Here is a 27382-nt window from a genome sequence, read left to right on the forward strand (position 1 = left end):
TTCATGCCTCTTTTATTTAGAGAATGCTGAAGTTGAACTGCTTACTCCTTCATTCTTCTCTAATAGTTATCTGTTCATGCTTAGATACCTTTATTGCCTCTGGTTCACAATGCTTATTAATTAAATTATAAAATATGAAGCACTAAGAGTATGTGAATTAAAAATCGTGGCCTGCCATTCCTTTCTTAGTGTAAGACATAAATTAGAAATATAAGAAAGATGTTGATAAAATATATTTGCATGTATGCAGAGATGAGGCTCTGGTGAAGTCTTTTTCACTAGGGAGGCCTTTGTTATGGAGAACACATTGGGCATATTTCAAAATGGTTACTTTCCCCTTCTCACTGCCAAAAACATGAGTTCCTGGCTTTTCACAATGGTAACCTGGTGAGGTTTCTGAAGGTAAAATCTATGAAAGTGTGGTGGCTCCCTAGGTAAGAGTGTGGCCCTTAGAAGTTTCTCATTCTTTGGCTAGTATGTACTCAACCTCTGGCAAGTCATCAACATTACCATGTAAGCGCTTCTACCACTTTATGGCTCCAGTGCTTCTGCTCCAGGACTGTATTTTTCCATATTTGTCTCTCCAGATTTGGGGTGGCAGTTTGCCCTGAGACTTCGGTTCTCTGATGGGTCCAAGAAAAGTTGTTCATTTTCTGTTTATTCATTTTTCCCTATAAGGATGGGAGTGTCAACTTCCATGCTTTTTACATGTCAGTGTTGGAACCAGAAGTCTGTTTAAGATATTAATGACAAACATCTTTGTAGTAAATTATTTGGAAAGCCAAAGTAATTTTGTGCTTTCTGTTAGATCACTGTTTTAGTCTTTTTTTTCTGTCACAGTTTTGTAGTACATTGTAAGTAATTTGATTTTTCAATAGGTTCCAGGAATAAGGTGCATTTTGGCAGCATACATGATGCAGTACGAGCTGGAGATGTAAAGCAGCTTTCAGAAATAGTGGTACGTGGAGCCAGCATTAATGAAGTTGATGTTCTCCATAAGTTTACCCCTTTACATTGGGCAGCACATTCTGGAAGTTTAGAGGTAAGAAACTATACATATCACTAAACTGAGGTAAGTTTATAGCTATAACAGTTTTTTAAATTTAGCAAACAGGGCTGAGACCTTATGGTAGGTACTGCATATATTTTCTTTTCAGTCATAGTCAGTTTAATATTTGGGTATTCCACTTTGCTAGGGCTTTATAACAAATTATCCTAAAATTTAGCGTAATAAAATAATGATTTATTTATACTCGTGAACAAACCCAAGAATTTGGATCCTGGAGACAGCTTGTCTCTGCTCCATGATATCTGGGGCTTCAGCTGGAATATTAAAAAGCTGGGGCTAGATTCTTCTGAAGGCTTGTTCACTCAAGATGTCTCTGGTGGTAGATGCTGGTTATGGATTAGGCACCTTAAACTTCGTCCCTGTGGGCCTGTTTGTGAGGATTCTACATGTGAGCTAGTTTCTACTTCCTCACAATATGGTGACTGGGTTCCAAAGGCAAGCACAGAGGATTACTTGGAGTGGATAATATAATGAATGCGTATTCTAGCATTTTTGCTTTAGTAGCGTCAGATTTTTAGAAAAGAAATGGAATGTTGCAGGTACATTTGAAGTCCCTAAGTACCCCTCTCAGGTGCCATTCCTCTGCTTCCAACTCCAGAGATAACTATTACCCTGATTTTGGTGTTTATTATTCCTATCTATGTTTTATGCTGTTATTACATATGATTATATCATTCTTTTGAATGACATACATTATATAAATGATATCACATTATGTATATTATTCTTTAGCTTGCTTTTTTTGTTCAACAATATGTTTTTGAGTTTTATCCATGTGGTTACATATATTTACTCTAGTTCATTTCTTTCAGCCATGTTGTTTATTCTATTCTTAGACTGGTATCAGAATTTATCTGTTTTTGTATTGTTGGATATTTATTTGGTTTCAATTTTTAGCTAGTACAAACTGCTTAGTGAGTATTTTAATGCAAATCTGATCCTTGGGCTCTGTCCAAGGCTAACTAGCACTTTTCTCATGATTCAAGGTTATGTGTATGGGGGGCTTATTTTAGCTACTACATTTCCCCAGCCGATAAGCTACAATAGGTCTGTTGACAATGCATTGTCTTTTTACCCCTACCACACACACATGACTTCCTTCTGTGAGTATGGCAGTCCTGTGTGATATCTTCTTTATTTGTACTTCTTTGCTTCTTGTAACCAAATCTAGTTCAGAGACTCTCCCTCTACCAGTTTGTGTGCCTCACTTAAGTGTTATTATAAACAAAGGATTTTCACTTTTGCCTTTCTTTGGAGCCTGATGGTTCTTTGTGAGGTGGTATCACAAAGTGGGGAAGTACTGATTTTACTCTGCCATATTCTAATAGACATCAGGATATACCATTTATTTCATCTCTTTTCTGGTGCCCTTTCAGCTTCTCTTATTACTCTCACTCGGTCTACTTTGGTTAACTCACTCCTCCTATTGTGTAATTGTAGTATTGTTTACATTTCTTTCCTACTTTACAGTTTCTCCAGTCAGTCTTTTAAACTTCTTTGGCTTTATCGCTTCTACATAATTCATTTATTTGCTCTCTCTCCTGACTTTTGGATTATGTATTAGGTGCTTGATCATAGCTCATGCATATCTGACTGGCATCTCAAATTCAATTAGTCTAACACTAAAACTGTTATATTTTTCCCTCCCTTTTGTAGTTTTCCAGGGCAATAGCCTTTGAATCATCATTGAGTTGTTTCAATATTTCATAGAAGCAAAACACATTATCAGCATTTGTCTAGATGAAGGTGCAGTTCGTGTTACACATTGATGCAGTGAGAACTGGTCACTAGGGCAGTTGATTCTGCTCCATCTTTGTCTCCTGAATTTGTCCTCTCCCATCCCCATAACCATGTCCTTAGATTTAATTAATTTTATTTTTTTGTGTGTGTGGTCCACCTGTAGTCCATATACTATATACAAAGCTATTTTCTCTGTAAAACTAAAATCTAATATTACTTGAGACCTTCCTTAAAACTCTGTAGTAACTCTCTGCCCTCCATAGGATAAAGTTCAAGCCATTTAACATGGTAGACTTATCTCTCTAACCTCGTCTCCCACCATAATTGTTCTATGCTATAGCACTGGTGACTACCATCATTTCCCAAATTAGTCTACTGTTCCATATTATCATAGGCTTTGCACATGCTGTTTCTTTTCTTTTTTTTTTTTAATACTTTTAAGTTCTAGCATACATATGCAGAACGTGCAGTTTTGTTACATAGGTATACATATGCCATGGTGGTTTGCTGCACCCATCAACCCGTCTTCTAGGTTTTAAGCCCTGCATGCATTAGGTATTTGTCCTAATGCTCTCCCTCCACTAACCCTCCACCCCCCGACAGGCCCCAGTGTGTGATGTTCCCCTCGCTTTGTCCATGTGTTCTTATTGTTCAGCTCCCACTTATGAGTGAGAACATGTGGTGTTTGGTTTTCTGTTCCTGTGTTAGTTTGCTGAGAATGGTGGTTTCCAGCTTCATCCATGGCCCTGCAAAGGACATGAACTCATTCTTTTTTTATGTCTGCGTGATATTCCATGGTGTATATGTGCCACATTTTCTTTAGCCTATCATTGATGGGCATTTGGGTTGGTTCCAAGTCTTTGCTATTGTGAATAGCACTGCAATAAACATACATGTGCATGTCTTTATAGTAGAACGATTTATAATCCTTTGGGCATATACCCAGTAATAGGATTAATGGGTCAAATGGTATTTCTGGTTCTAGATCCTTGAGGAATTGACACACTGTCTTCCACAATGGTTAAACTAATTTACACTCCCACCAACAGTGTAAAAGAGTTCCTATTTCTCCACATCCTCTCCAGCATCTGTTGTTCCCTGACTTTTTAATGATTGTCATTCTAACTGGTGTGAGATGGTATCTCATTGTAGTTTTGATTTGCATTTCTCTAATGACCAGTGATGAGCTTTTTTTCATATGTTTGTTGGCTGCATAAATGTCTTCTTTTGAGAAGTATCTGTTCATATCCTTTGCCCACTTTTTGATGGGGTTGTTTTTTTCTTATAAATTTAAGTTCCTTGTAGATTCTAGATGTTAGCCCTTTGTCAGATGGATAGATTGCAAAAATTTTCTCCCATTCTGTAGGTTGCCTGTTCACTCTGATGATAGTTTCTTTTGTTGTGCAGAAGCCCTTTAGTTTAATTAAATCCTATTTGTCCATGTTGGCTTTTGTTGCAATTGCTTTGGGTGTTTTAGTCATGAAGTCTTTGCCCATGGATATGTCCAGAATGGTATTGCCTAGCTTTTCTTCTAGGGCTTTTATGGTTTTAGGTGTTACTTTTAAGTCTTTAATCCATCTTGAATTAATTTTTGTATAAGGTTTAAGAAAGGGATCCAGTTTCAGTTTTCTGCATATGGCTAGCTAGTTTTCCCAGCACCATTTATTAAACAGGAAATCCTTTCCCTGTTGCAAAAGTCAGATTTGTTGAAGATCAGGTGGTTGTAGATGTGTGGTGTTATTTCTGAGCACTCTGTTCTGTTCCATTGGTCTATTTATCTGTTTGGGTACCAGTACCATGCTGTTTTGGTTACTGTAGCATTGTAGTATAGTTTGAAGTCAGGTAGCATGATGCCTCCAGCTTTGTTCTTTTTGCTTAGGATTGCCTTAGCTCTACGGGCTCTTTTTTGGTTCCATATGAAATTTAAAGTAGTTATTTCTAATTCTGTGAAGAAAGTCAATGGTAGCTTGATGGGAATAGCATTGAATCTATAAATTACTTTGGGCAGTATGCACATGCTGTTTCATCTGCCTGTCTCATCTCTTCCCACTGGTTACCTGGTTGAAATCCAGGTCAGTCAGTACCCACTTGGTAAAGCTTTCTGTTTTCCCCCTCAATATCTCCCAACTAGTTATTGACTCCTTAGTGCTACCTCTAAATCTTATAAATTTAAAAAAGTGTATCACTTTAAATTTTATTCTCTATTAGATTTTGAGCTCTTTGAAGATACCATTTGAGTCTTATTCATCTTTTTTTCCACAATACCTAGTGTAATATCTGGCATATTATAGGAGTCACATCATAAGTTCACAATAAATGTTTCTCATGTTGCTGAATTTGTTGAATTAAATTTACGTTTATGTTTTTAGTGTCTAACACAGTGCCTAGCAGATGTTCAATAAATGTTGGTTGGATTTTTTTTTTTTTTTTTTTTTTTCCAGACAGGGTATTGCTCTGTTTCCCAGGCTGGAGTGCAGTGGTGCGATCTCAGTTCACTGCAACCTCTGCCTCCCAGGTTCAAGCAGCTCTCCCACCTCAGTCTCCTATGTAGCTGGGACTACAGGTGCATGTGCCTCCATACCTGTCTAATTTTTTGTATTTTTCGTAGAGATGGAGTTTCACCATGTTGGCCAGGCTGGTCTCTAACTCCTGACCTCAAGTGATCCACCCGCCTTGGCCTCCCAAAATGTTGGGATTACAGGTGTGAGCCACCATGCCCCAGCCTGTTTGTTGGATTTTAACAAGCGTAAACAGAAACCAAAAGATTTTAGTGCTTTTCTCTATTCCCACTTAAAGGTCATCTCCTAAATTTTCCTTTTTTTCTTTCTTTCTTTCTTTTTTTTTTTTTTTTTTTTTTGAGAGGGAGTCTTGCTGTGTCGCCCAGGCTGGAGTGCAATGGCACCGTCTTGGCTCACTGCAACCTCTGCCTCCTGGGTTCAAATGATTCTCCTGCCTCAGCCTCCTGAATAGCTGGGACTACAGGCATGTGCCACCACACCTGGCTAATTTTTGTATTTTTAGTAGAGACGGAGTTTCAACAAGTTGGCCAGGCTCATCTCAAACTCCTGACCTTGTGATCCACCTGCCTTGGCCTCCCAAAATGCTAGGATTACAGGCATGAACGACCGCGTCTGGCCCTATGTCTTTACTTCAGCATTACATTAACACCTTTACAGTTTTTTAACCTTTCTGAATTTTCTTAAGATTTTTGGTATTTATGTATTGGTTGCAAGAAATAATCACTAAATTAATAATTGGTAAAAAACCATGCTTTATTGGACTTCAGTTTTTTTCAGATGAAATCTGCTATTGAGCCCCTAGTAGACTTTTCATTTCAGATATAGTGTTCAACTCCAGAATTTCCATCTGGTTTGGTTCTCTTCTCTGTTCTCTCTTTTCTCTTTTCAAGACAGAGTCTGGTTCTGTCGCCCAGGCTGGAGTACAGTGGCATGATCTCGGTTCACTGCAACCTCTGCCTCCTGGGTTCAAGTGATTCTCCTGCCTCAGCCTCTTGAGTAGCTGGTACTGCAGGTGCCCACCACCACGCCTGTCTAATTTTTGTATTTTTAGTAGAGACAGGGTTTCACCATGTTGACCAGGGTAGTCTTGAACTCCTGACTTTAAATGATCCACCTGCCACAGCCTCCTAAAATGCTGAGATTACAGACATGAACCACTGCACCCAGCCGGTCAACTGATTTTTAACAAAGATGCAAATGTAATTTAGTGGAGAGCAGATATATTTTCATTAAATGATGTTGGTATAATTACACATATTCATATGTAAGAAAATGAACCTTTTATCCTAAGTGAATTAATGCAGAAACAGAAAACCAAAAACCACATATTTTCACTTATATGTGGTACCTAAATATTGGGTACACATGGACAAAGAGATGGGAACAATAGACACTGGGGATTCCAAGAGTAGATAGGGAAGGAGGCAAGGGTTGAAAAACTACCTGTTTGGTAACCTGGTCACTATTTGGGAGATGGCTTCAATAGAAGCCCAAATGCCTCAGCATCATGCAATATATCCATGAAACGAACGAACTTGGCACATGTACCCTCCTAATCTAAAATTAAAAAAAAAGAAAATGAAGCTTGAGCAATACTTGGCACCATATGCAAAAATTTACTCAAAACAGATTGTAGATAAATGTAAAACTTATAAAACTTATAGAGAAAATAGAGAAGAAAACCTTTGCAAATCATGCACCTAAGAACTTGTAACCAGATTATATAAGGAACTCTCAGAACTCAGCAGTAAGAAAAAAAATTTTAATGGGCAAAAGACTTCAGTTGACACTTTCTGAAATATGGATGGCAGTTAAACATATGAAAAGATGTTCAACATCATTAGCTATTAGGCAAATGCAAGTTAAGACCACAATGAGATGTCAGTGCATACCTGTAAGAATGGCAGAAAAAACAAAAACCCAAAAAAATGACAATACAAAGTGTTTACAAGGAAATCGAGAAACTGGAACTCCCATACATTGCTGGTGGGAATGTAGAGAGGTACAGCCACGTTAGAAAACAGTTTGGCAGTTTTTAAAATAAAGTTAAATATATACTTATTTTATGTCCTAGCAATCTCACTTCTACATATTCACCCAAGACAAATGTAAAACCAGTACATGAATGTTGACAGTGGCTTTACTCTCTAGTACCTGAACAATGCACATAATAGTCTTTTCATAAATATTGTTGAATAAATGAATGACTTACTATGATTATTATTGAGATTGAGGTTTTTAAATATTTTATTGTCATTAGTCTCTGCTGCAGGAAAATGATATTTACTTGATAAGCCTTTTAAACAAATAATATGATTATGACTTCTATAACAGTGTATCCCAATGATATGATCAATTCTTTTAAAAAGAAAGAGGTGGTAGCATATACAAACTTGAACATATAAAGACAGTAACACCGTATGTGGTACAGACCTTTAACTACTGTATTATATTGAGATTTAGATTAATTTTTAAAAATCTTAAAGATACATTTGATTTCTCTCATTTTTTTTAAATAAACCGGTTATTTTTTAGAATCACTAGAATAACAATGTTTGCTCTGATGCAAAAGCTCTGGATCCGTTTAAAGATCTATGTTTGAGATTGAAAACTGGCAGCCTTTGAGTGAATTTGACTCTTAGATCTGTTTTCTTTGGCCTGCACGGTATTGGTCAAACAGAATATTTACAAACATTGGGTAAGCATTTCACTCATAGCAACCACTGACTGTAATTGAATAGTGTCTACACCTTACAGACAAGAAATATGGTCTCCACTTCACCACAGTTCCCACTAGTCTCTATTGTTTACCCAGCAGTGATGCCAAATGTTGGTTGCCATGTCACTGTGCTTGTGCTTTTGTTTTTCTTATACATGGATCTCTCATTCACTACGGTCTGTTATTTTATGATAACAGACCAAATTTAAAAGATAAAAATGTTAAAAACATCCACTTTATCACTTGTTAACATGGTTATTTTCTTAGTGTCTTCATTGGCTGCTCTGGCATGGAGCTGATATCACACACGTAACAATGAGAGGTTGGACAGCATCTCACATAGCTGCAATCAGGGGTCAGGATGCTTGTGTACAGGTAATAATAACATTACTTTTTTCAGTAAGTTCAATTACTTTAACATAGTTCTGTTGGGCTATTGCTATTATTCTAATTATTTGACTCAATAGATTTAGTTTTATGTTCTAAACAAGAACTTACTGGATTCCACAACTCAGATATTCTGATATCAGCTATCCACTTAAACAAATGGTATCTGACCAGAACTCCTTTTATCTCTGATGTAGTTGGCTATCTGGGTTGTTTTGAGAGATCTCACAGTCATGACCAGATTATCTCCTTTATAGCTTGCTGCTGTGGTGTGAATGTTTGTGTCCTCCAAAATAAATATGTTGAAATCTTAACCCCAAGGTGATGGTGTTAAGAGGTGAGGCCTTTTGGGAGGTTATTAGGTCATGAGGGGTTTGCCCTCATAAATGGGATTAATGTCCTTTTGCAAGAGACCTCAGAGAGCTAGCTCTCTAGCCTCTTCCACCATATGAGGATGCTGTGAGAAGGCACTATCTATGCAGAATGAGCCGTCACCAGACAGAATCTGCCACCACCTTAATCTTGGACTTTCCAGCCTCCAGAACTATGAGAAATAAATTTTTGTTGTTTACATGCTCCCCAGTTTATGATATTTTGTTATTGTAGTCCGAACAGACTAAGACACTTGGCCATGCCTAAAATCTCGTATTTAATGTATTGCCTGACCAGGGTGACACATTAATATATGGTAGGATGTAATTTATTAGAGTAATTAATTTATTCAGTGTTTTGAAATAGACTGGAATTTGGAGGAATACAGAGTCATATAAGCAAACAGTTGGTATTAGTCCATTCTTACACTACTATGAAGAAATACCTGAGACTGGGTAATTTATAAAGAAAAAAGGTTTAGATGACTCACAGTTCCACATGGCTGGGAAGGCCTCAGGAAACTTACAATCATGGTGAAAGGGGAAGGAAACACGTCCTTCTTCACAGGATGGCAGGAAGAGAGAAATGCTGAGCTAAGGGGGAAAGCTTCTTATAAGACCATCAGATCTCGTGAGAACTCACTATCATGAGAATAGCATGGGGTAACCACCCCCATGATTCAATTACCTCCCACTGTGTCCCTCCCATGACACGTGGAGATTATGGGAACTACAATTCAAATGAGATTTGAGGGGGGACACAGCCAATGTACATCACAGTTCCTGCCAGGAAGAAGTGTGAGATTGTTTGAAGGGACAGGAGTTCTACTCATTGAGTTACAAAACAATACAAAGCAAAATCTATGATTGAAGTTATAATGAAAAATATAGATGAGAAGAATTGTGTAATTTAGGAGGAGGTAGAGGGATCATAAATGGAGGAAATAAAACATCAGCTAAGCCCAAAAGAGTGGGTTGATTTTAAAGAGGTAAGTAATGAGGAAGTATTATAGAGGCAGGCAATATGTTAGGAGCAAATAAAAATAATGATTGTCATTCATTGGAGATTTATTGTATGTTAGTCAGTCTCTCATGTATCATTTCATCCAACACAAACAGTTCTATGAGTTCCCTTTTATATAGATTACAAAACAAATTCAGAGTGTTAAGTACCTTGCCTAAGCAAGTGACAGAGCTAGGATTTGAATCTAGACTTGTCCTATTAATCTCTATGGTATACTTCTGTAAGAAGCTCCTGAATTGGAAAATTGGGCTGTGTTCAGGGGATATACCATTATATTAGTTTGACTGAGTATAGATTATTTGTGGTGTGGACTGTTAAGAACCATGCTTGGATAGACCAGTTTTGTTAAGTGCCTCAGTAATAGAATGAAGATTTTGGATTCAGTTGTATAGAAAGAGAGTTTTTTTTCCCCCTCCTCAACCCTGTGATTACCTGGAAAGAAAAGAGAGGTTTTGTTTTTGTTTTTGTATTTTGAGACAGGGTCTTGCTCTGTCACCCTGGCTGGAGTGCAGTGCCCTAGTTACGACTCACTGCAGCATCAACCTCCTGGGCCCAAGTGATCCTCCCACCTCAGCCTCCCAAGTAGCTGAGACCACCAACATGCATTACCACGCCTGGCTAATTTTTTTTGTAGAGATGTCTGTGGGGGGGGGTCTCCCTATGTTGCCTAGGCTGGTCTTGAACTCCTGGGCTCAAGTGGTTCTCCTGCCTTGGCTTCCCAAAATGCTGGGATTATAGGCATGAGCCACGGCATCTGGCTGAGAAAAGAGAGTTTTTATGTACGTTGTGTGTGTGTGTGTGTGTGTGAATATGTTTGTATATATATTTATACGTACACATAAACATCCACATGGACATTAATGAAATAATGAAATAATGAAAACAGTATTTCAGGGAATTATTCTAGCAAAATGTGTCCAGGATTATTAGGATGGAGGAAGAGTTAAAGACAAGAAGATCAGTTAGAGATTTTTTGCTGTAATCACTAACCAGAGAGGGTAAAAATAGGTGGTGGCAGAGGGAAAGAAAGAAAATGAGCCAAGATATCTTGCAAAGCAAGCATTGACAGAGTGTAGTGAAAATTCAGATTTTGAGTCAGAATAACAGATAATTATGATGAAATGAGTAGGGGAAATCTGAAAAGCAAGGAAGATTGGGAAGAAAGATGTTGAGTTCAATTTGGCATACGTTGAGTTTAATGTGTCTGTAGGTCATCCAAGTAGAGAGGGTCCAGGCAGTTGAAAAGGGGGCAGGAGAAAAAGATTACAGGCATGGTAAAGTATAGAAGAGTCTCAAACTCCTGGGCTCGAGTGATCCTTCTACCTCAGCCTCCCAAAGTGCCAGGATTACAGGCATGAGCAACCGTTCCTGGCTGGGACTAATAATTCTTTTAAGCCAATTACTCTGAATATGGTATAACCCATATATAGAAACTGGGCTAATTGTAAATTCAGATGGAGCCTCTTTAGATGTAGTTAGAAACTTGATTTGGAGCTTAGAACTAGTCACTTTAATAATTAATTCTTTTATTGAGTCCAAAACCCTGTTAACAAAGGATTCTGCTTTTGAATTAGTGAAAGTTTAAATTTTAGTTTTATCAGGTTAGAATTAAAGAATTTAACTTAGTGGCTATTTATCTGTGCTCATGAAAGATGTGTTTTATAAATTATATATACATGCTCAAATCAAAATGTAAAATCAATATTATAAGTGTCTTCTAGGCAACGTTAAAACATTTTCTTGAGGCCAAAGTGGGTGGGAACGTGTGCTGCTGGGAGTTGCTTGGAGGTTGGCGGTGCTGGGCTGCAGGCTAGCAAACCGAGCCATCATGTCGCACAAACAAATTTACTATTCAGACAAATACGACGACGAGGAGTTGGAGTATCGACATGTCGTGCTGCCCAAGGACATAGCCAAGCTGGTCCGTAAACCCCATTTGATGTCTGAATCTGAATGGAGGAATCTTGGCGTTCAGCAGAGTCAGGGATGGGTCCATTATATGATCCATGAACCAGAACCTCACATTTTGCTGTTCCGGCGCCCACTACCCAAGAAGCCAAAGAAATGAAGCTGGCAAGCTGCTTTTCAGCCTCAAGCTTTACACAGCTGTCCTTACTTCCTAACATCTTTCTGACAACATTTTATGTTGCCTTCTTGTTACTCACTTCCATATTTAAAAGATGTTCAATACACTGTTTGAATGTGCTGGTAACTGCTTTGCTTCTTGGGTAGAGCCACCACCACCATAGCCCAGCCAGATGAGTGCTCTGTGGACCCACAGCCTTAGCTGAATATGACCCCAGAAGCCACGATGTCATCTGTATCCAGAATACACTTGGCAGATGGAGGAAGCATCTGAGTTTGAGACTGTGGCTGTTAACAGGGATCATGTAAACTTGCTGTTTTTGTTTTTTCCTGCCGGGTGTTGTATGTATGGCGACTTGTGGATTTATGTTTCAGTGTACTGGAAACTTTCCATTTTATTCAAGAAATCTGTTCATGTTAAAAGCCTTGATTAGAGAGGAAGTTTTTATAATCTAAAAAAAAAAACCATTTTCTTAGCATTAGCTAAGAATTTCTTATGATTTGCCTGTAGCACATATGTAAGAACATACATAAGAATTTAGCTGTAGATTAATAAATTGCTTGCCTTTGTATAATCTGCATCTGCATTTATGGTTTAACATCTATACTCATGTAAAGTCGTTCCTATTTCTCTATTTTTAGGCTCTTATAATGAATGGAGCAAATTTGACAGCCCAGGATGACCGGGGATGCACTCCTTTACATCTTGCTGCAACTCATGGACATTCTTTCACTTTACAAATAATGCTACGAAGTGGAGTGGTGAGTGACTCCTGTTAATATGTGCTAATGTATGATAATATAGATGGAATAGCATTTGGTAGTCTAGTTATCTCTTCCTGACTTTTTAGATCTCTTATATGACTTTGGGAAACTAATTTAATTTTTCTGTCTATCTTTTCTATCTTTAAACATAGAAGCAATAATTCAGACAAATCTTCCCTTCTCCCCCAAAAAGCAATTCAGTATTACAAAGTACTTGAGAGGTTTTGGGTTCTTCATGCCAGTTCAGAGTTTAACTGGTTAGATTATGAATCTTCAAACGAATCTTAACCAGGTGATTGTAAATCTTTATGAATTTTTGTGTGTCTACCTGTGTGTTTGTTTTGAAACTCTTGTTTCATATACTGATTTGGAAAGTGATTTATTTCTTCAGAAATTTTGTTTATTGCAATATTTAATTTTATTATGTAGTGGTTATAATAAATAACGTAGAAGAAGAGAACTACATATATTGAAGACATTGTGGTAAGAGTTGGTGTTTCTATCGTTTGAGAAAGAGTGAAAACTTATTAAATATTGTTTATTAACTCTGTTTATATTCTCAATGATAGTATTTGATCATTCAATCTATCCCTTTCATTTTATTGGTCAGAAATCTGTGACTGGTAAGATGACTAGTTAAGTTCGTTTTTAAAAACTATTTTATGTGACTCGTTCTTTTGAAAAGCCTGTTTTATAAAATTTTACTAGTAGTTTATTAGCTCATATATTCAAATTAGTGGTTGCAGTACATTTTTCTATTATATTAAGTGTTTGCCTTCTTGTATTAAGGACAGCCTCCAATTCTTATTTACAGAATTAAGCTGCTAGGCTTAGTATTTTCCCTACAAAATGGGGAGAAACTAAGTCCTTGTGAATGTTACCTCTAGGATCCCAGTGTGACTGATAAGAGAGAATGGAGACCTGTGCATTATGCAGCTTTTCATGGGCGACTTGGCTGCTTGCAACTTCTTGTTAAATGGGGTTGTAGCATAGAAGATGTGGACTACAATGGAAACCTTCCAGGTATTTTAAGTAAAGCAAATATTTTAGTTTTTCATTGATGTAAACTTTTAAATGTTTGATCTTGTTTAAGAAATTTAAACTGTTGGCTGAGTGTGGTGGCTTACACCTGTAATCTCAGCACTTTGAGAGGCTGAAGCAGGAGGATCACTTGAGGCCAGGAGTTTGAGACCAGCTTGGGCAACATAGTGAGACCCACTCTCTACAAAAAAAAAAAAAAAAAAAGGTAAAAGAAAGAACAAAGCTGAGTGTTGTGGTGTGTGCCTGTAGTCTAACTTCTTGGGAGGCTGAGGATTTGGGAGCCCAGGGTTTTGAGGCTACAGTGAGCTGTGATTGCACCACTGCACTTCAGTGAGCCTGGGCAACAAAGTGAGACCCCATCTCTTAAAAAATAAAGACATTGAAACCAATTATTTTGTTAGTCCCTCACGAAACGAAGTTGTATATATGTTGACATGAACATTTTTTATCTTACATCACTCCCATCTCATGTACCTTTCATTTGATTGATTTTTTTCTGGAACCATATCAGCAAAAGAGAAATTGGCAAAATTAAACATAGATTTGCTCTTCCTGCCAGCTCTTTCCTTCATCTGCTATCTAGTGTTTTTATTTTTTAACTTCACCTCTCTCTGCCCCATAGACATCTTACTTATTTTTAAATTTTTTATTTTTTTTGAGATAGGGTCTTGCTCTGTTGCCCAGGCTGGAGTGCAGTGGTATGGTCTCAGCTCACTGCAACCTCCGCCTTCCAGTTCAAGCAATTCTTATGCCTCAGCATCCTTCGTAGCTGGGTTTCAGGCACCTGCCACCATGCCTGGCTACTTTTTGTATTTTTAGTAGAGATGGAGTTTCACCATGTTGGCTAGGCTGGTCTCGAACTCGTGGCCTCAAGTGATCTGCCTGCCTTGGCTTCCCAAAGTGCTGGGATTGCAGGCAGGAGCCACCACGCCTGGCCCAACTTTTTTATTTTTTAAACACTGCTGCATAAATGGAGGATACTAGTTAGTTTGGGTTAATTTGCTACTTCAGTTGTCTAACCTACAGTAAAGTGGCCAGTGGAGACTTAGACTTCACTTTCTTTAAAAAGTGGTCTAGAAATTCTAAAGGATAGATCACAGTGAGATTGGAGTGAAAATGATACTTAAATGATACCTTAAAGAAACAAACACACAAAGGGGAAGGGCAGAATAATACGAACAGGCCTGATCAAATCACTTTGCTATTTAGAACCTCCTTAGATCCCTGTGGAGCCTCTGATTCCTTGGCTTGGCATGCTGAACTTACACAATTTGGCTCCTACCTACCTTCATGGCCTCATCTTTCTATATCTTTACACTGCTGTCCAGGATCATTTTGCTTTTTTCTGAAGTTCATCTTTCAGTGTTCATTTAGTGAAGTCTTTTGGTATGAACTCTTTCAATTTTTGTGTATCTGAAAATTTATTTTGTTCTCATTCTTTTTACTTTGTGTTTTGTAAGTTTTTTTTTTTTAAAGTAAAATTTAAATTGAAGTCTCAAAAAACAAAAAGCCCCTCTCTCCGCGCTGCCTATGGAGGTGGCAGCCATCTCCTCCTTAGCATCATGGCCACCCTCAGACCCCTTGGGAAGCCCAAGATCATCAAAAAGAGAACTAAGAAGTTCATCCGGCACCAGACTGACTGATATGTCAAAATTAAGTGTAACTGGCAGAAACCTAGAGGTATTGACAACAGGGTTCGTAGAAGGTTCAAGGACCAATCTTGATGCCCAACATTGGTTGTGGGAGCAACAAAAAAAACAAAGCACATGCTGCCCAGTGGCTTCCGGGAGTTCCTGGTCCACAACATCAAGGAGCTGGAAGTGCTGCTGATGTGCAACAAATCTTACTGTGCTGAGATGTTTCCTCCAAGAACCGCAAAGCCGTCGTGGAAAGAGCTGCCCAGCTGGCCATCAGAGTCACACCAACCCTAATGCCAGGCTGCGCAGTAAGAAAATGAATAGACAGCTCATGTGCATGTTTTGTGTTTAAATAAAACTAAAAACTGCAAAGAAAACCCCAAAAATCAAAAAACAACAAAAAAAATTCTTTTGTGTTAGGCTTCCTTCACTTTTTCAGACTGCTTTCAATTGCTCCATTTTCACATATGGTATTACTTATGGTATTATTAGTTTTTTTTTTTAGTTTTAGTCTTTCTGATGGATGTATCTCATTGCAGTTTCAAATTTACATTTTTCCTGATGACTAAAGATGTCGAACATCATTTCATACATTTAAAGGCTATTTGGTTTTTTTTTTTTGTGAAGTACGAGTTCAAATCTTTTGCCTATTAGCTGTTAGAGTATGTCTTTTTCTTACTGAATCGTAGGAGTTCTTTATATATTCTAGATACAAGCCCTTTGTCAGTTACGTTTATTACCAATATCTTTTCATGCAAATATCTTTCTAATCTTTCTACTTTATGGCTTGCTCTTTCATTCTTTGGTATTTTTTGATAAATGAGGCTTTAATTTTTTTTTTTTTTGAAATAGAGTCTTGCTCTGTCACACAGGCTGGAGTGCAGTGGTGCAGTCTCGGCTTGCTGCAACCTCTGCCTCCCAGATTCAAGCGATTCTCCTTCCTCAGCCTCCTGAGTAGCTGGGATTACAGGCGTGCGCCACCACGCCTGGCTAATTTTTGTATTTTTAGTAGAAACAGAATTTTACCATGTTGGTCAGGCTGGTCTTGAACTCCTGACCTTGTGATCCAGCCACCTCAGCCTCCCAAAGTGCTGGGATTACAGGTGTGAGCCACTGCACTTGGCCAGAGGTTTTAATTTTAATGTAGTCCATTTTAATAATCTCTTCCTTTGTAGTTAGTCCTTTCTGTACTTTCCCTATTCTATGATCATGAAGACATTCCTTTATGTTATGTGTCAGAAATTTTATTTATCTTTAATATTTATATGAAATTTTATTTATCTTTCATATTTATATGAAATTTTATCTTTCATATTATATTTATATTTATCATATATTATTTATGTTTCATATTATATTTATCTTTCATATTATATTGCCAATCCTGACTCTTCCGTGTGTAATACAAGGTAGGGGTCAGTTTTATTTTTGTATTGTCCTTTATCAAATATACTTGGTCATTTTTGTTGGTCTTGTCTGGTCATTAAAAAATCCAATTGTTTCTTTAAACATGTATAATTATTTTATTTATAACCAGGTAGAGTATTTATAATAATATAGATGTTAAGAAAGAATGTGGCCTTAGGTCTAGACTGCTTGTGTTCAAATTGCTCTCATAAAATTATTTTTTATTGATAAATATACATATTTTTGGTGTACATGTGATAATTTGATACATTCATGTAACATATAAAGATCAAATCAAGGTAATTGGGGTAGCCATCCCTTAAATATTTCTTTTCTTTCTACTAGGAACATTTGAATTATTTTTTTCTAATTATTTTGAAATACGCAATATATTATGGTGAACTATAATCACCCTACTGATCTGTCAAACACTAGATCTTATTTCTTCTACTGAATTGTATATTTATACCCATTAATCAACTTCTGTTCTTCCTCTCTCCGTGCTACCCTTCTGGCCTTTGGTAATTGCCAATCAATCTACTCTCTGTCTTCATGAGACCAGCATATTTTAGCTCCCACATATGAATGAAAACATATAATATTTGTCTTTCTGTGCTTGACTTATTTTATTTAACATAATGACCTCCAATTCCATCCATCTTGTGGCAGTGACAGTATTTCATTCATTTTTGTGTGAATCATATTCCGTTGTGAATATACATTACATTTTCTTTATCCATTCATCATTAATGTGCACTTAGGTTGATTCCATATTTTGGCTATTGTGAACAGTGTGTTAATAAACATGAGAGTGCAGTTCTCTCTTTGATATATTGATTTTTTTTTCTTGTGGATATATACCCAGTAGTGGAATTAACTTATAGTTTATTTAATATAAATATAGCTATTCTTGTTCTTTTTTTTGCTTCTAGTTGCATGGAGTATCTTTCACTTTTAGTCTATGTGTGTTTTTATAGATGAAGTGGGTTTTTTGTAGGCAGCCTATAGTTGGGTCATGTTTCTTTATACTCTGTGCCTTTTAATTGGAAAGTTAAGTCCATGTACATTCAGTGTTGTTATTGGTAGGTGAAGACTTACAGCTGCCATTTTGTTGCTTGTTTTCTGGTTGTTTTGTAACTGTTATGTTCCTTTCTTCTTGTCTTTCTTTGTGGTTAAGTGATTTTTCTCTGGTAGTATGTTTTAATTTTTTGCTTTTTATTTTTTAGTAAATATAGGTTTTTGCATTGTAGTTACCATGAGTCTTACATTTTATAGATATAACAGATTATTTTAAAGAGATGACAACTTACCTTAGGTCACAAAGAAAGGAATAGAAACAAGGAAAAAGCAAAATGTCCTACATGTTAACTGTTTCCCCCACATTTTGCCTTTTTATTGTTTCTATTTACATATTTTTGGAGTTGGTTGTTTGTTTTTTTGAGATGGAGTCTTGCTCTGTTACCCAGGCTGGAGTGCAGTGGTGCGATCTTGGCTCACTGAAACATTCTCCTCCTGGGTTCAAGAGATTTTCCTGCCTTAGCCTCTCAAGTAGGGATTACAGGTGCCCACCCCCATGCCCAGCTAATTTTTGTATTTTTCATAGAGATGGGGTTTCACCATGTTGGCCAGGCTGGTCTCAAACTCCTGACCTCAAGTGATCCACCCGCCTCGGCCGCCCAAAGTGCTGGGATTACAGGCGTAAGCCACTGCGCCTCACCTACTTACATATTTTTGTATTTCCTATCACTTAACAGGTTGCTATAGCTATTATTGTTGTTGTTAGATTTGTCTTTTAGTCTTCATACTGGAGTTATTACACACCACAGTTACTTTATTGGAGTATTCTAGGGTTGTGCATGTTTTTAACTTGACCAGTGATTTTTATACCTTCAAATGTTTTCCATTTGCACATTAGTGTTTCTTCTTCCTGATTGAAGAAGTCCCTTTACCATTTCTTATAAGATGGTTCTGGTGATCGTAAATTCTCTCAGCTTTTGTTTGTCTGGGAAAGGCTTTCTGTCTTCTTTATTTTTTTTTTTGGTGTTAGGCATATTTTAAGCATGTATCTTCAATATTATCCATCCAGGACCGAAGTAAGTTCTGATGCAGGAAATGAGTGTTTCACAGCTTTCTGAGCCCCTACTTGATCCAGGAAGCCCAGCTGGCCCCTCCTCTGAGTCCCCCCTCTAAAACAGGATACCCCAACTGCTGTTGGGAACTGGGCAGCAGTCATTCTGGCTACTTCCTGCTGGTTAGGGGTGAAGAAGGGGCCCTGCAGTTGTGATGTCCTCCAGAGGGGAACTTTTTAGGCCAGTCGGGGACCAGCAGGTCAATCTGGGGATCCTCGGTAGAAGCTGTGAGTTGAGCTCATTTGAGGTTCCATTTGTAAGACCATTTGTAGCTTGATGGCCTTGATCCTGGAGAAAACGAATTTGACAAGGAGGTTAAAAATTCAAGGCCCAAAGGCAAGTAATAGTAGGATGGCTGTCACAGGGCCTAGAAAGGGGAGGAGCCCAGGTATCTATTGGTTAAACATATTCCAGGGTACTGAATGTTCAAGCTCCTTTTTCCTCTTTTAAATGTCTAACAATATCTTGTAATTTTTTGTGAGCTTCAGGCCTTAAGGGATATTGCCTTTGATAAGGAAAAGTGGTAGGGTCTTTTAGCCTGATTTGAATTGGATGGGCATTATTTGTCTTTCTGAATTGTCCTTCTAAGGCCCAGACTTCAGAGTTGATTCCTTCTTCAAGTAGGGGACAACAAATTGGTAATTTGTTCCCTATATTCATGTAGATAATAGCCCCAGCTTTGGCTAATATGTCCCTCCCTAATAAGGGTGTGGGACTTTTGGGCATAACAAGAAAGGCATGTGAAAAGAGCAAAGTCTCCTAATTGCAACTGAGGAGGCGAGAGTAATACCTGGTTACAGTCTGTCCTAAGATTCGTCGGATAGTAACAGACTTTGAGGACAGTCATCTGAGGCAGGAGATTGAAACTGAGAAGGCCATGCCAGTGTCCAGGAGGAAGTCCACTTCCTGGCCCTCAATGGTCAGACTTATCTGGGGCTCTGTCAGGGTGATGGCATGAGCTGGCGCTTGCCCTGACCACCCTCAGGCCTGTTGCTGAATCATCTGATAAGGTGCTTCTGGCCCAGAGGGCCTTCGTCCTCTGGGGCAGTGTGCCTTCCAGTGATTGTCTTGGCATGTTGGACATGGGTGAGGAGGCGGTTTGTTTCTGGTTGGACAGTCTTTCTTTAAGTATGTTTGCAAACCACACTGATAACAAGCCCTACTAGGAAACTGGCTTGCTCCTCTTTTGGTTCCCTCTGAGCCACCAGGGTCTGCCTGTCTGAGGGCCAAGACTAAGGCTGCAGCCTTTTTCTTATCTCACTTTTCCCTTTTGGCCTGTTCCTCTTGGTCCCTGTTACAGAACACCGAGGTTGCCAGGTTTAATAATGCCTCCAAATTTTGTTCTGGGCCTAAGGCAACTTTTGGAGTTTTCTCCTAATGTCAGCTGCTGATTGGGTGATACATTTATCCTTTAGAATAAGTTGGCCTTCCAGGGAATCTGGAGTTAGGGAGGTGTGCTTTCTTAGGGCCTCCCTTAGCTTTTCTAGAAAAGCAGAGGGATTTTCCTCTTTCTTGCTGTGTAATTGTGGATAACATTGCATAGTTCATAGGTTTTTCCTAGTCTTCCTCAACCCTTCTAAAATGCAAGTTAGCAAATGCCTGTGGCTCTAATCTCCATGATTTGAGTCAGTATCCTAATGAGGGTCTACAGTGGGTACTGCCTGTTGCCCTGTGGGGAATTTTTCCTTTTTCTCCAGGGTCATTCGATCATTTACCTGGCTGAGATACCATAAATCTCCAAATTGCTGGGCTGCTGCTAAAGCTGCCTCCTTTTCAGTAGGACTTAAAGTCTGATCAAGGAGCAATATGATGTACTTCCATGCTAGATCAAAGGACTGCCCTAATCCTTGTAAAACATCTATATAGTTATAGGGATCATCCGAGAATTTCCCTAAATCTGCCTTTATTTGTTTTAAATCTGAGAATGAGAAGGGGGCATGCAAGTGAATGGGCCCAAATTCTCCTCCTACTGTTTGTAAGGGACATAGTTTGGGTGCCTGGCTTGCAGAGTTTATGTTCTCTTTCTGGGGTACCTTTAACACTTTGGTGGGGCTGGATGAAGGAGAGTCAGTGGGGGAGGAGAGTGGGGCTGAGGGAAGAGGCCCTGAGTATGGAGGTAATTGTGGGCCTCTTTCATTTGGGCAAAGCTTGCAGGCTTGGTACAGGGCAGTATTGTCATGAAGGGCAAAGAAGGCCTGTACATAAGGGACTTCACTCCATTTACCTTCCTGTTTACAGAAAAGAGCTAGTTGTAGAAGGGTGTTACAGTTAATACTTCCCTCAGGGGGCCAAGTTTCTCCATTTTGTAAGGAATACTATGGCCAGGCAATGGTACAGAAGAAAATTAGCCGCTTCTTCTTTAAGGTTTCAGGGTCAAATTTGTCCCAGTAATTCAGGATACATCTTAAGGGAGTGTCTGGTTTTGAAGGTGTGGTGCTCATCCGGAATTTTAAACACAGGGATGTCCGCACGTCTGGTTAGTCCTGGGACTCGTCTTCCCTAAAGGCATCCCCTAAGGGTCAGGTCCAATTGTATTCAAAGCTCATGGCTGCTTTTCCTGAGTTTTCCATCTACCAAGTTTAACCATGCTTACCGGCGGGATGGAAACTTCCCTTGCCCCTGCCGTGTGCCTGTTCACCACTAAATGGGGCACAAGGACTGTTGAATTTATTGTGGTCCTTCTGCCAATGCGTCTTACCTATTCCAGGGTGGCAAGGCCTGGGTTGGGGGCACCACTGGTGCTTGCATGCTAAGGACCAGTTTATGTGGTCCTGGCCATAAAACTGTCCTTCAAGAAGAAATCTCTGAATTAGTGACAGGAGGCATATAGTAAGTTTAAAGGGGGTGGTGGATGTCCTCTAGGCCAGGGCCGAGAGAACAGCTGCTGTACTTTAGCCTCTGTCCCCACTTGCCATCAAAGGAGTAGTAAGCCCCTCTCTCAAGGCGGTACCAGTATCCTGTGTCCCAACTGACTATATTTTCTTCCCTCCAATACCTATTATTGAATGGTTGAAACAACAATTCATCGGCTTTAAGACCCGTGCCTATGCACCACAGATTGTACTTGAGAGGCCCCAAGGAAGGGGAAAGTTTATCTGGGGAGCAATGGAGGAAATGCCCTAAGACTTCTACTATCCACGTGAAAATTACCTGTCTTTAAATTGTCCTGATGTGGGGCACATTACACTATGGTAGGGAACTGGCCCTTCAAAATGGCCATCAAATGGTGACACTTGCCTAAACCCTGGAGGGCACCATGAACAGGGATCTTCCAGGTGCCACTCCAAGAATTCAAGACTTCTAAATAGGGAATCTTGATCCTGCCTAGCGGGAATAACCTTGCTTGCAAGATGAGGAAAGAAGTCTAGCTGGCAGACATTAGCATCCAGGAGGCAGGAGTCAGAAGATGTGGCTGTCTCACGCTCAGTAACCCATGCAGGGGGAGCCTCTGGTGGGACCATGGTCTCAACCAGGATATCTGGGAGACTAAGACGTCTGCTGAGCACTCCTGGGTGTACTTCGGGACGACCATGGAAAGTGAAAGAGTTGGAACTGGTTCCAGGCCAACCAACGCTCCCAACCTGGAAGGGTCGGGGGTTGTTAGAGAGCCCTTTTCCAGACAGCCTGACACCTGTGTCTTTAGTCTGGCGGCTGTGCTAATTGCCTTTAAGTGGCTGACAGGTGCCCGGTTTAGCCTCTGAATTCTAAGGAAGGACAGGACAGAATAGCAAGTGAAAGAGGTCCGATTGTACTCACCATGTGACAATCTAGATGCCTTTCCTGGACACTCCTGGCAGTCTTGCCAAAATGTAATGCCTAAGGTTCTTACCTAGCCATGCCAAAGAATTGGTGTGGTGGCTGACTGCGGTGAGTCATAGACCGATAGAAAAAGCTATAGGCTTTACTGAGCAGAGTGAAAGTACAAAGCTTCCACAGCGTGGAAGGGGTCCCGAATGGGTAGCCCTTCTGTCTTCTTTATAGTTGAAGAAGCTTTGCTGGATTCTTGGATGGCAGGGTTTTGTTTTGTTTTGTTTTTTTCCTTTCAGCACTTTGAAAATGTCTTGTTCTTTCCTAGCCTGTGTGGTTTTTCTTGAGAAGTTTTTTTTTGCCAGACAAACTGGGGTACCTTTATATGTTATTTGTTTCTTTATTGTTTCTGCTTTTAAGATCCTTCCTTTGTCTTTGACCTTTGAGAGTTTGATTATTATATGCCTTGGGTGGTCTTACTAGGGTTGAATCTGTTTGGTGTTCTGAGACCTTACTGTTTCTGGATATTTATATTTATCTCAAGTTTTGGAAAGTTTTCTGTTATTATTTCTTTGGATAAGGTTTCTACCACTTGTTCTTGCTCACTTTCTCTTGAACACCAGTAATTCTTAGATTTGGTCTTTTGAGATAATTTTCTATTTCTCGTAGGTGATTTTTATTTCTTTCCATTTTTTTTTCTCCTATGACTGGGTATTTTCAAATAGCCTATTTTTGAGCTCAGTGATTCTTTCCTCTGCTTGATCCATTCTGTTATTGAGAGCCTCTAATGAATTTGTTAGTTTGGCAAATATGTTTCTCAATTTTAAGATTTCTGTTTGATTTTAAAAATTATTTAAAATCTTTTTGTTAAATTTCTGTGATCAATTTCTGAATTACTTTTCTATGTTTCTTTGAGGTCACTAAGTTTCCTTAAAACTGCTATTTTGAATTATTTGAGAACTCACATATTGCCATCTTGTTAGAGTCAGTCAGTAGTTTATTGTTTTTTCTGTTCGGGTAGGTTGTGTTTCCCTGTTTGCTATGATTTCTTATGGATGTACATCTATGTCTTTGCATTGAGGGATTAGTTTTTCCAGTCTTCTCTGTCTGGCTTCTTTTGGTTTTTATGGGGTATGTTTGTATAGAGATTCTTTGTAATTTTCTTGTTGATTTTCTTTCTTTTTGCAGGTAGGTCTCTGCCTCCTTTTTGACCCTAACCTTATGCTCAGGTTTGCCTTGACTCTAGTAAATAAGCCATCAGAGTGTAGCCCATTCCAAATTGGGGAGGTCCCAAATGGGATATCTCAGCAGTATGGGAACGCTTGCTAGCAGTTTGTGCCCAGGGGCCCTGTGGAAAGAACCTTAGTATGGTGATGCTGAACAGCCACTCTGATTTGTTGTCTCCTTTGGCTTAGTTACAGAGCAGAGTTTCCAGGACTGAGGATGGTAGTCCTACCTCTCCCCTTTGTCTCTGGCAGTCCTCAGGGATATATTTGTCTTCAGGCAATCCCAGTGCTTCCTGTGGCTTGAGGCAGGGACAGGTCTTCTGCCAGGGAGCCCAAGATGATAGGGAAGCTGCTTGTTTACTTTGATTTCACTTTTTCCAGTATAAAAACTGAGTTGGGGGAAATTTCCATGAGCTTTGTGCTGGGCAGAATTGGGGGAGGCATGTCTTGGATATGGAAGTCCAATTCTCTTACTGTCTGCTCAGAGTTTTTCCACTTGACTGTGGCCCCAGGACCTGTCTCATCCTCGTATTTGAATTCTGGGCTATTGCTAGTGATAATCTCAGTGCTGTATATTTGTTTTTGTTTTCTTTGGTAGAGCGTGAAACTAGCTTGCTTCTTCAGGGCCATTTTGGAACTAGAAACCCTCTCAAAAATTTTTATTAATTTGACATACATTTATTGAGCACATGCTATGTGTCAGTTATTTGGGGGTGCTGGAGATATTACAGCAAATAAAAGACAAAGTCCTGCCTACATGTGGTGCTGAGGGGAGAGACAGATAATTAAATGAGCAAAATATATATTATATAGGGATATGTGTTTAGATAAATGTAAAGTAGGAAAGGAGAGTAGAGAGAGTATTAGAGGGGATGAAATTTGAAATAAGTCATCAAGAAAGCCTTCACTGAGGAAGTGACAATTGGATAAACACCTGAAGGAGTTGAGGAAGCAGATTTTGTGGATATCCTGGAGGAAGAACATTTCAGGTAGAGGTAACAGCAAGTGTAAATCTCCTGAGGCAGGGATGTGCATGGTGTGTATGAGTAATAGTAAGTCAATAAGTTCCAACAGAAGTGAGGGGGTGAGTATTAGATGTTATGGTTGGAGAAGTAAGATGAGCCATTAGAGGGTTTGTTTGTTTTTTCTTTCCTTCTTTCCTGTTTTTCTCATTATGTTGCCCAGTCTGGACTCGAATTTCTGGGCTCAGGCAAAACTTCTGCCTCAGCCTCTTGAATACCTAGGACTATATGCATGTGCCACCATGCCCAGCTTTACTGGAGGGTTTTGATCACAGGAGTGACATGATCTGACCTGTGTTTAAAGGGATCATTTTGGGCTGGGCATGGTGGCCCATGCTTGTAGTCCCAGTAGTTTGGGAGGCCAAGGCGGGTGCATTGCTTGAGGCCAGGAGTTCGAGACCAGCCTGGCCAACATGGTGAAACCTTGTCTCTACTAAAAATACAGAAAATTGCTAGGCATAGTGGCACATACCTGTAATCCCAGCTACTTGGGAAGCTGAGGCACCAGAATCGCTTGAACCCGGGAGGTGGAGGTTTCAGTGAGCCAAGATTGTGCCACTGCACTCCAGCCTGTGCAACAGAGCAAGACCCTGTCTCAAAACAAAAATAAAAGGATCATTTGGCTGTTGTGTTTATAATAGACTGCAGTTGAGGGTGCGGTAGTGGCATGTGTAAGAAATAGGGAGAGCAGCTGGGAACCTGATGCAATAATTCAGGCTACTATTTGGGTTGGCCAGTATACAGGCAGCAAAGGTAGTGAGAAGTAATCAGGTTCTGCATATATTTTGAAGGAGCCAGTAAAATTTGTTGATGGATTAGATGTGGGGAGTAATGGAAAGGGGAGTTAAGGATGGCTCCAAGGCTTATGGGCCTGAACAATGTGGAGAGAACTTCCATTTACCGAGACGGGGAGATAATATAAAGAAAATGTGTGTGAGGAGGCTAAGGAGCTCAACTTTTGACATATGTTAGAAATGCTTATAAGACTTTTAAGCGTAAATGATGGGTAAGCAGTTAGAGGAATCTGAAGTTTCAGTGGGGCAGGGGCTAGTGTGAGGGGCAGCTGAGGGAGGATAGATTGATATGTGCCAGCAACTTGTCTTATCTGGGCTTCTTTTCTGGGACTTCTTGTTTCACCTGAATTATACTGGCCACTTGGGCATTACCCTGCCTCTCCATAATCAAGATATGTGAATTGGGCTTATTTCCCACGCGGTCATTTCTTAAGTGTAAAGACTGTCTTGATCTTTGTAATCATTGCCTCAAAGCTTGTAACAACTCCAGATTCATTCCTTTTTTTTTTTTTTTTTTTTTTTTTTCGAGAAGTTTTAGGTTATGGCTGTCCCTGAGTCTCATCTAATATACTTTCTTTCAGGGATTCCTTAAAATTTCTTGTCTGTTCATGGCATTCCTGTTTTTTTCTTTAGTTTTTTATAGCTTTAAAAAATACCTTTTCTGTTATTTTCTGAAAGGCTGTAAATGTTGAAGTCAGTGTATATACCTAGTCTGCATTTCAATCCATTCTTCTTATTTATAATAAAAATAATAAATTATTATAGAAAAGTGACAAATGCATAGTGATAAAATATTATAATATTCTTATTTGCAGAGTGACTATTGGTTTATTTCTTCCACTTTTTTCCAAAATATTAAGTTTTACGTATTTATTTTACTTACATAATAAGCATTTTATCATGTAATTATAAACTGCATAATTGGGATTTCACTTTCTAAGATAACTTTCTGGGCCTGCTCTTTGGTGACCCTCATCTGGTCTCTGTAGACTCATGGTAAGTGTAACTATTCAACCATTTACTCACTGCTTTGAAGTGACTAGAAGGCTGACTGTGTAAAGAAATGCAGGCTGGGAAAAAGGTCTCTTCTCTGTGTTCCTGTCATTTGGGGCAGGGATAGTCATCTCCCTATGAGGAACAGAGCTAATGTGTTATTTCTTTTTTCAAGTTATTTTAGTTTCAATTTAAAAAATAAATTCTGCCAAGCATGGTGGCTCCTGCCTGTACTCCCAGCTACTTGGGAGGATGAGGTGGGGGGAATCACTTGAGCCCAGGAGTTGGAGGCTATAATGAGCTATTATTGTGCCACTGCACTCCAGCCTGGGTTACAGAGCAAGATCTTGTCTCTAAGTACATACATACATACATACATAAAAATTTTAAAAAATAAAAATTAAATTAATTTTTTTTTCCTTTCCTCTAGTTCACTTAGCAGCCATGGAAGGCCACCTTCACTGTTTCAAATTCCTAGTCAGTAGAATGAGCAGTGCGACGCAAGTTTTAAAAGCTTTCAATGATAATGGAGAAAATGTATTGGATTTGGCCCAGAGGTTCTTCAAGCAGAATATTTTACAGTTTATCCAGGGGGCTGAGTATGAAGGAAAAGACCTAGAGGATCAGGAAAGTAAGTAATTAAGCACTATGTTCTAGCATATAATGTGATGATGATGATGATGATAATATAATGAGTAGAATCAATG

General features: G+C 39.1%; 2 protein-coding genes across 12 annotated transcripts in view; both read left to right on the plus strand.

Annotated features, from left to right (window-relative positions):
- The window catches only part of ANKRD42 (ankyrin repeat domain 42), a 143504-nt gene that overhangs the window by 4414 nt on the left and 111708 nt on the right, over positions 1-27382 (plus strand). For 6 of the 11 annotated variants that reach the window (XR_008492607.2, XM_063671272.1, XM_054441652.2 and 3 more), the window contains exons 2-6: positions 879-1042; positions 8315-8422; positions 12557-12676; positions 13567-13702; positions 27106-27306. Coding sequence is in view for 10 of the 11 variants with exons in the window: in XM_063671272.1 (XP_063527342.1) it covers positions 879-1042; positions 8315-8422; positions 12557-12676; positions 13567-13702; positions 27106-27306 (729 nt within the window). In the remaining variant the exon portion in view is untranslated. Of the gene's footprint in view, positions 1-878; positions 1043-8314; positions 8423-12556; positions 12677-13566; positions 13703-15256; positions 16593-27105; positions 27307-27382 lie in introns of those variants that run through there. The other 5 variants (XM_063671273.1, XM_063671269.1, XM_063671270.1 and 2 more) reach the window with 2 other exon arrangements.
- LOC129009008 (cyclin-dependent kinases regulatory subunit 1-like) lies at positions 11547-11958 on the plus strand. Its single transcript, XM_054441660.2, has one exon. It carries the CDS (start codon positions 11658-11660, stop codon positions 11895-11897), a length of 240 nt encoding a protein of 79 aa, XP_054297635.1. The 5' UTR covers positions 11547-11657; the 3' UTR covers positions 11898-11958.

Source organism: Pongo pygmaeus, chromosome 9 (assembly GCF_028885625.2).
Source record: "Pongo pygmaeus isolate AG05252 chromosome 9, NHGRI_mPonPyg2-v2.0_pri, whole genome shotgun sequence".
NCBI classification, from domain to species: domain Eukaryota; kingdom Metazoa; phylum Chordata; class Mammalia; order Primates; family Hominidae; genus Pongo; species Pongo pygmaeus.

What these genes read in the sequence shown, in the direction of transcription:
- LOC129009008 (XM_054441660.2), top strand. Translation starts at nt 11,658, where the DNA reads ATGTCGCACAAACAAATTTACTATTCAGACAAATACGACGACGAGGAG.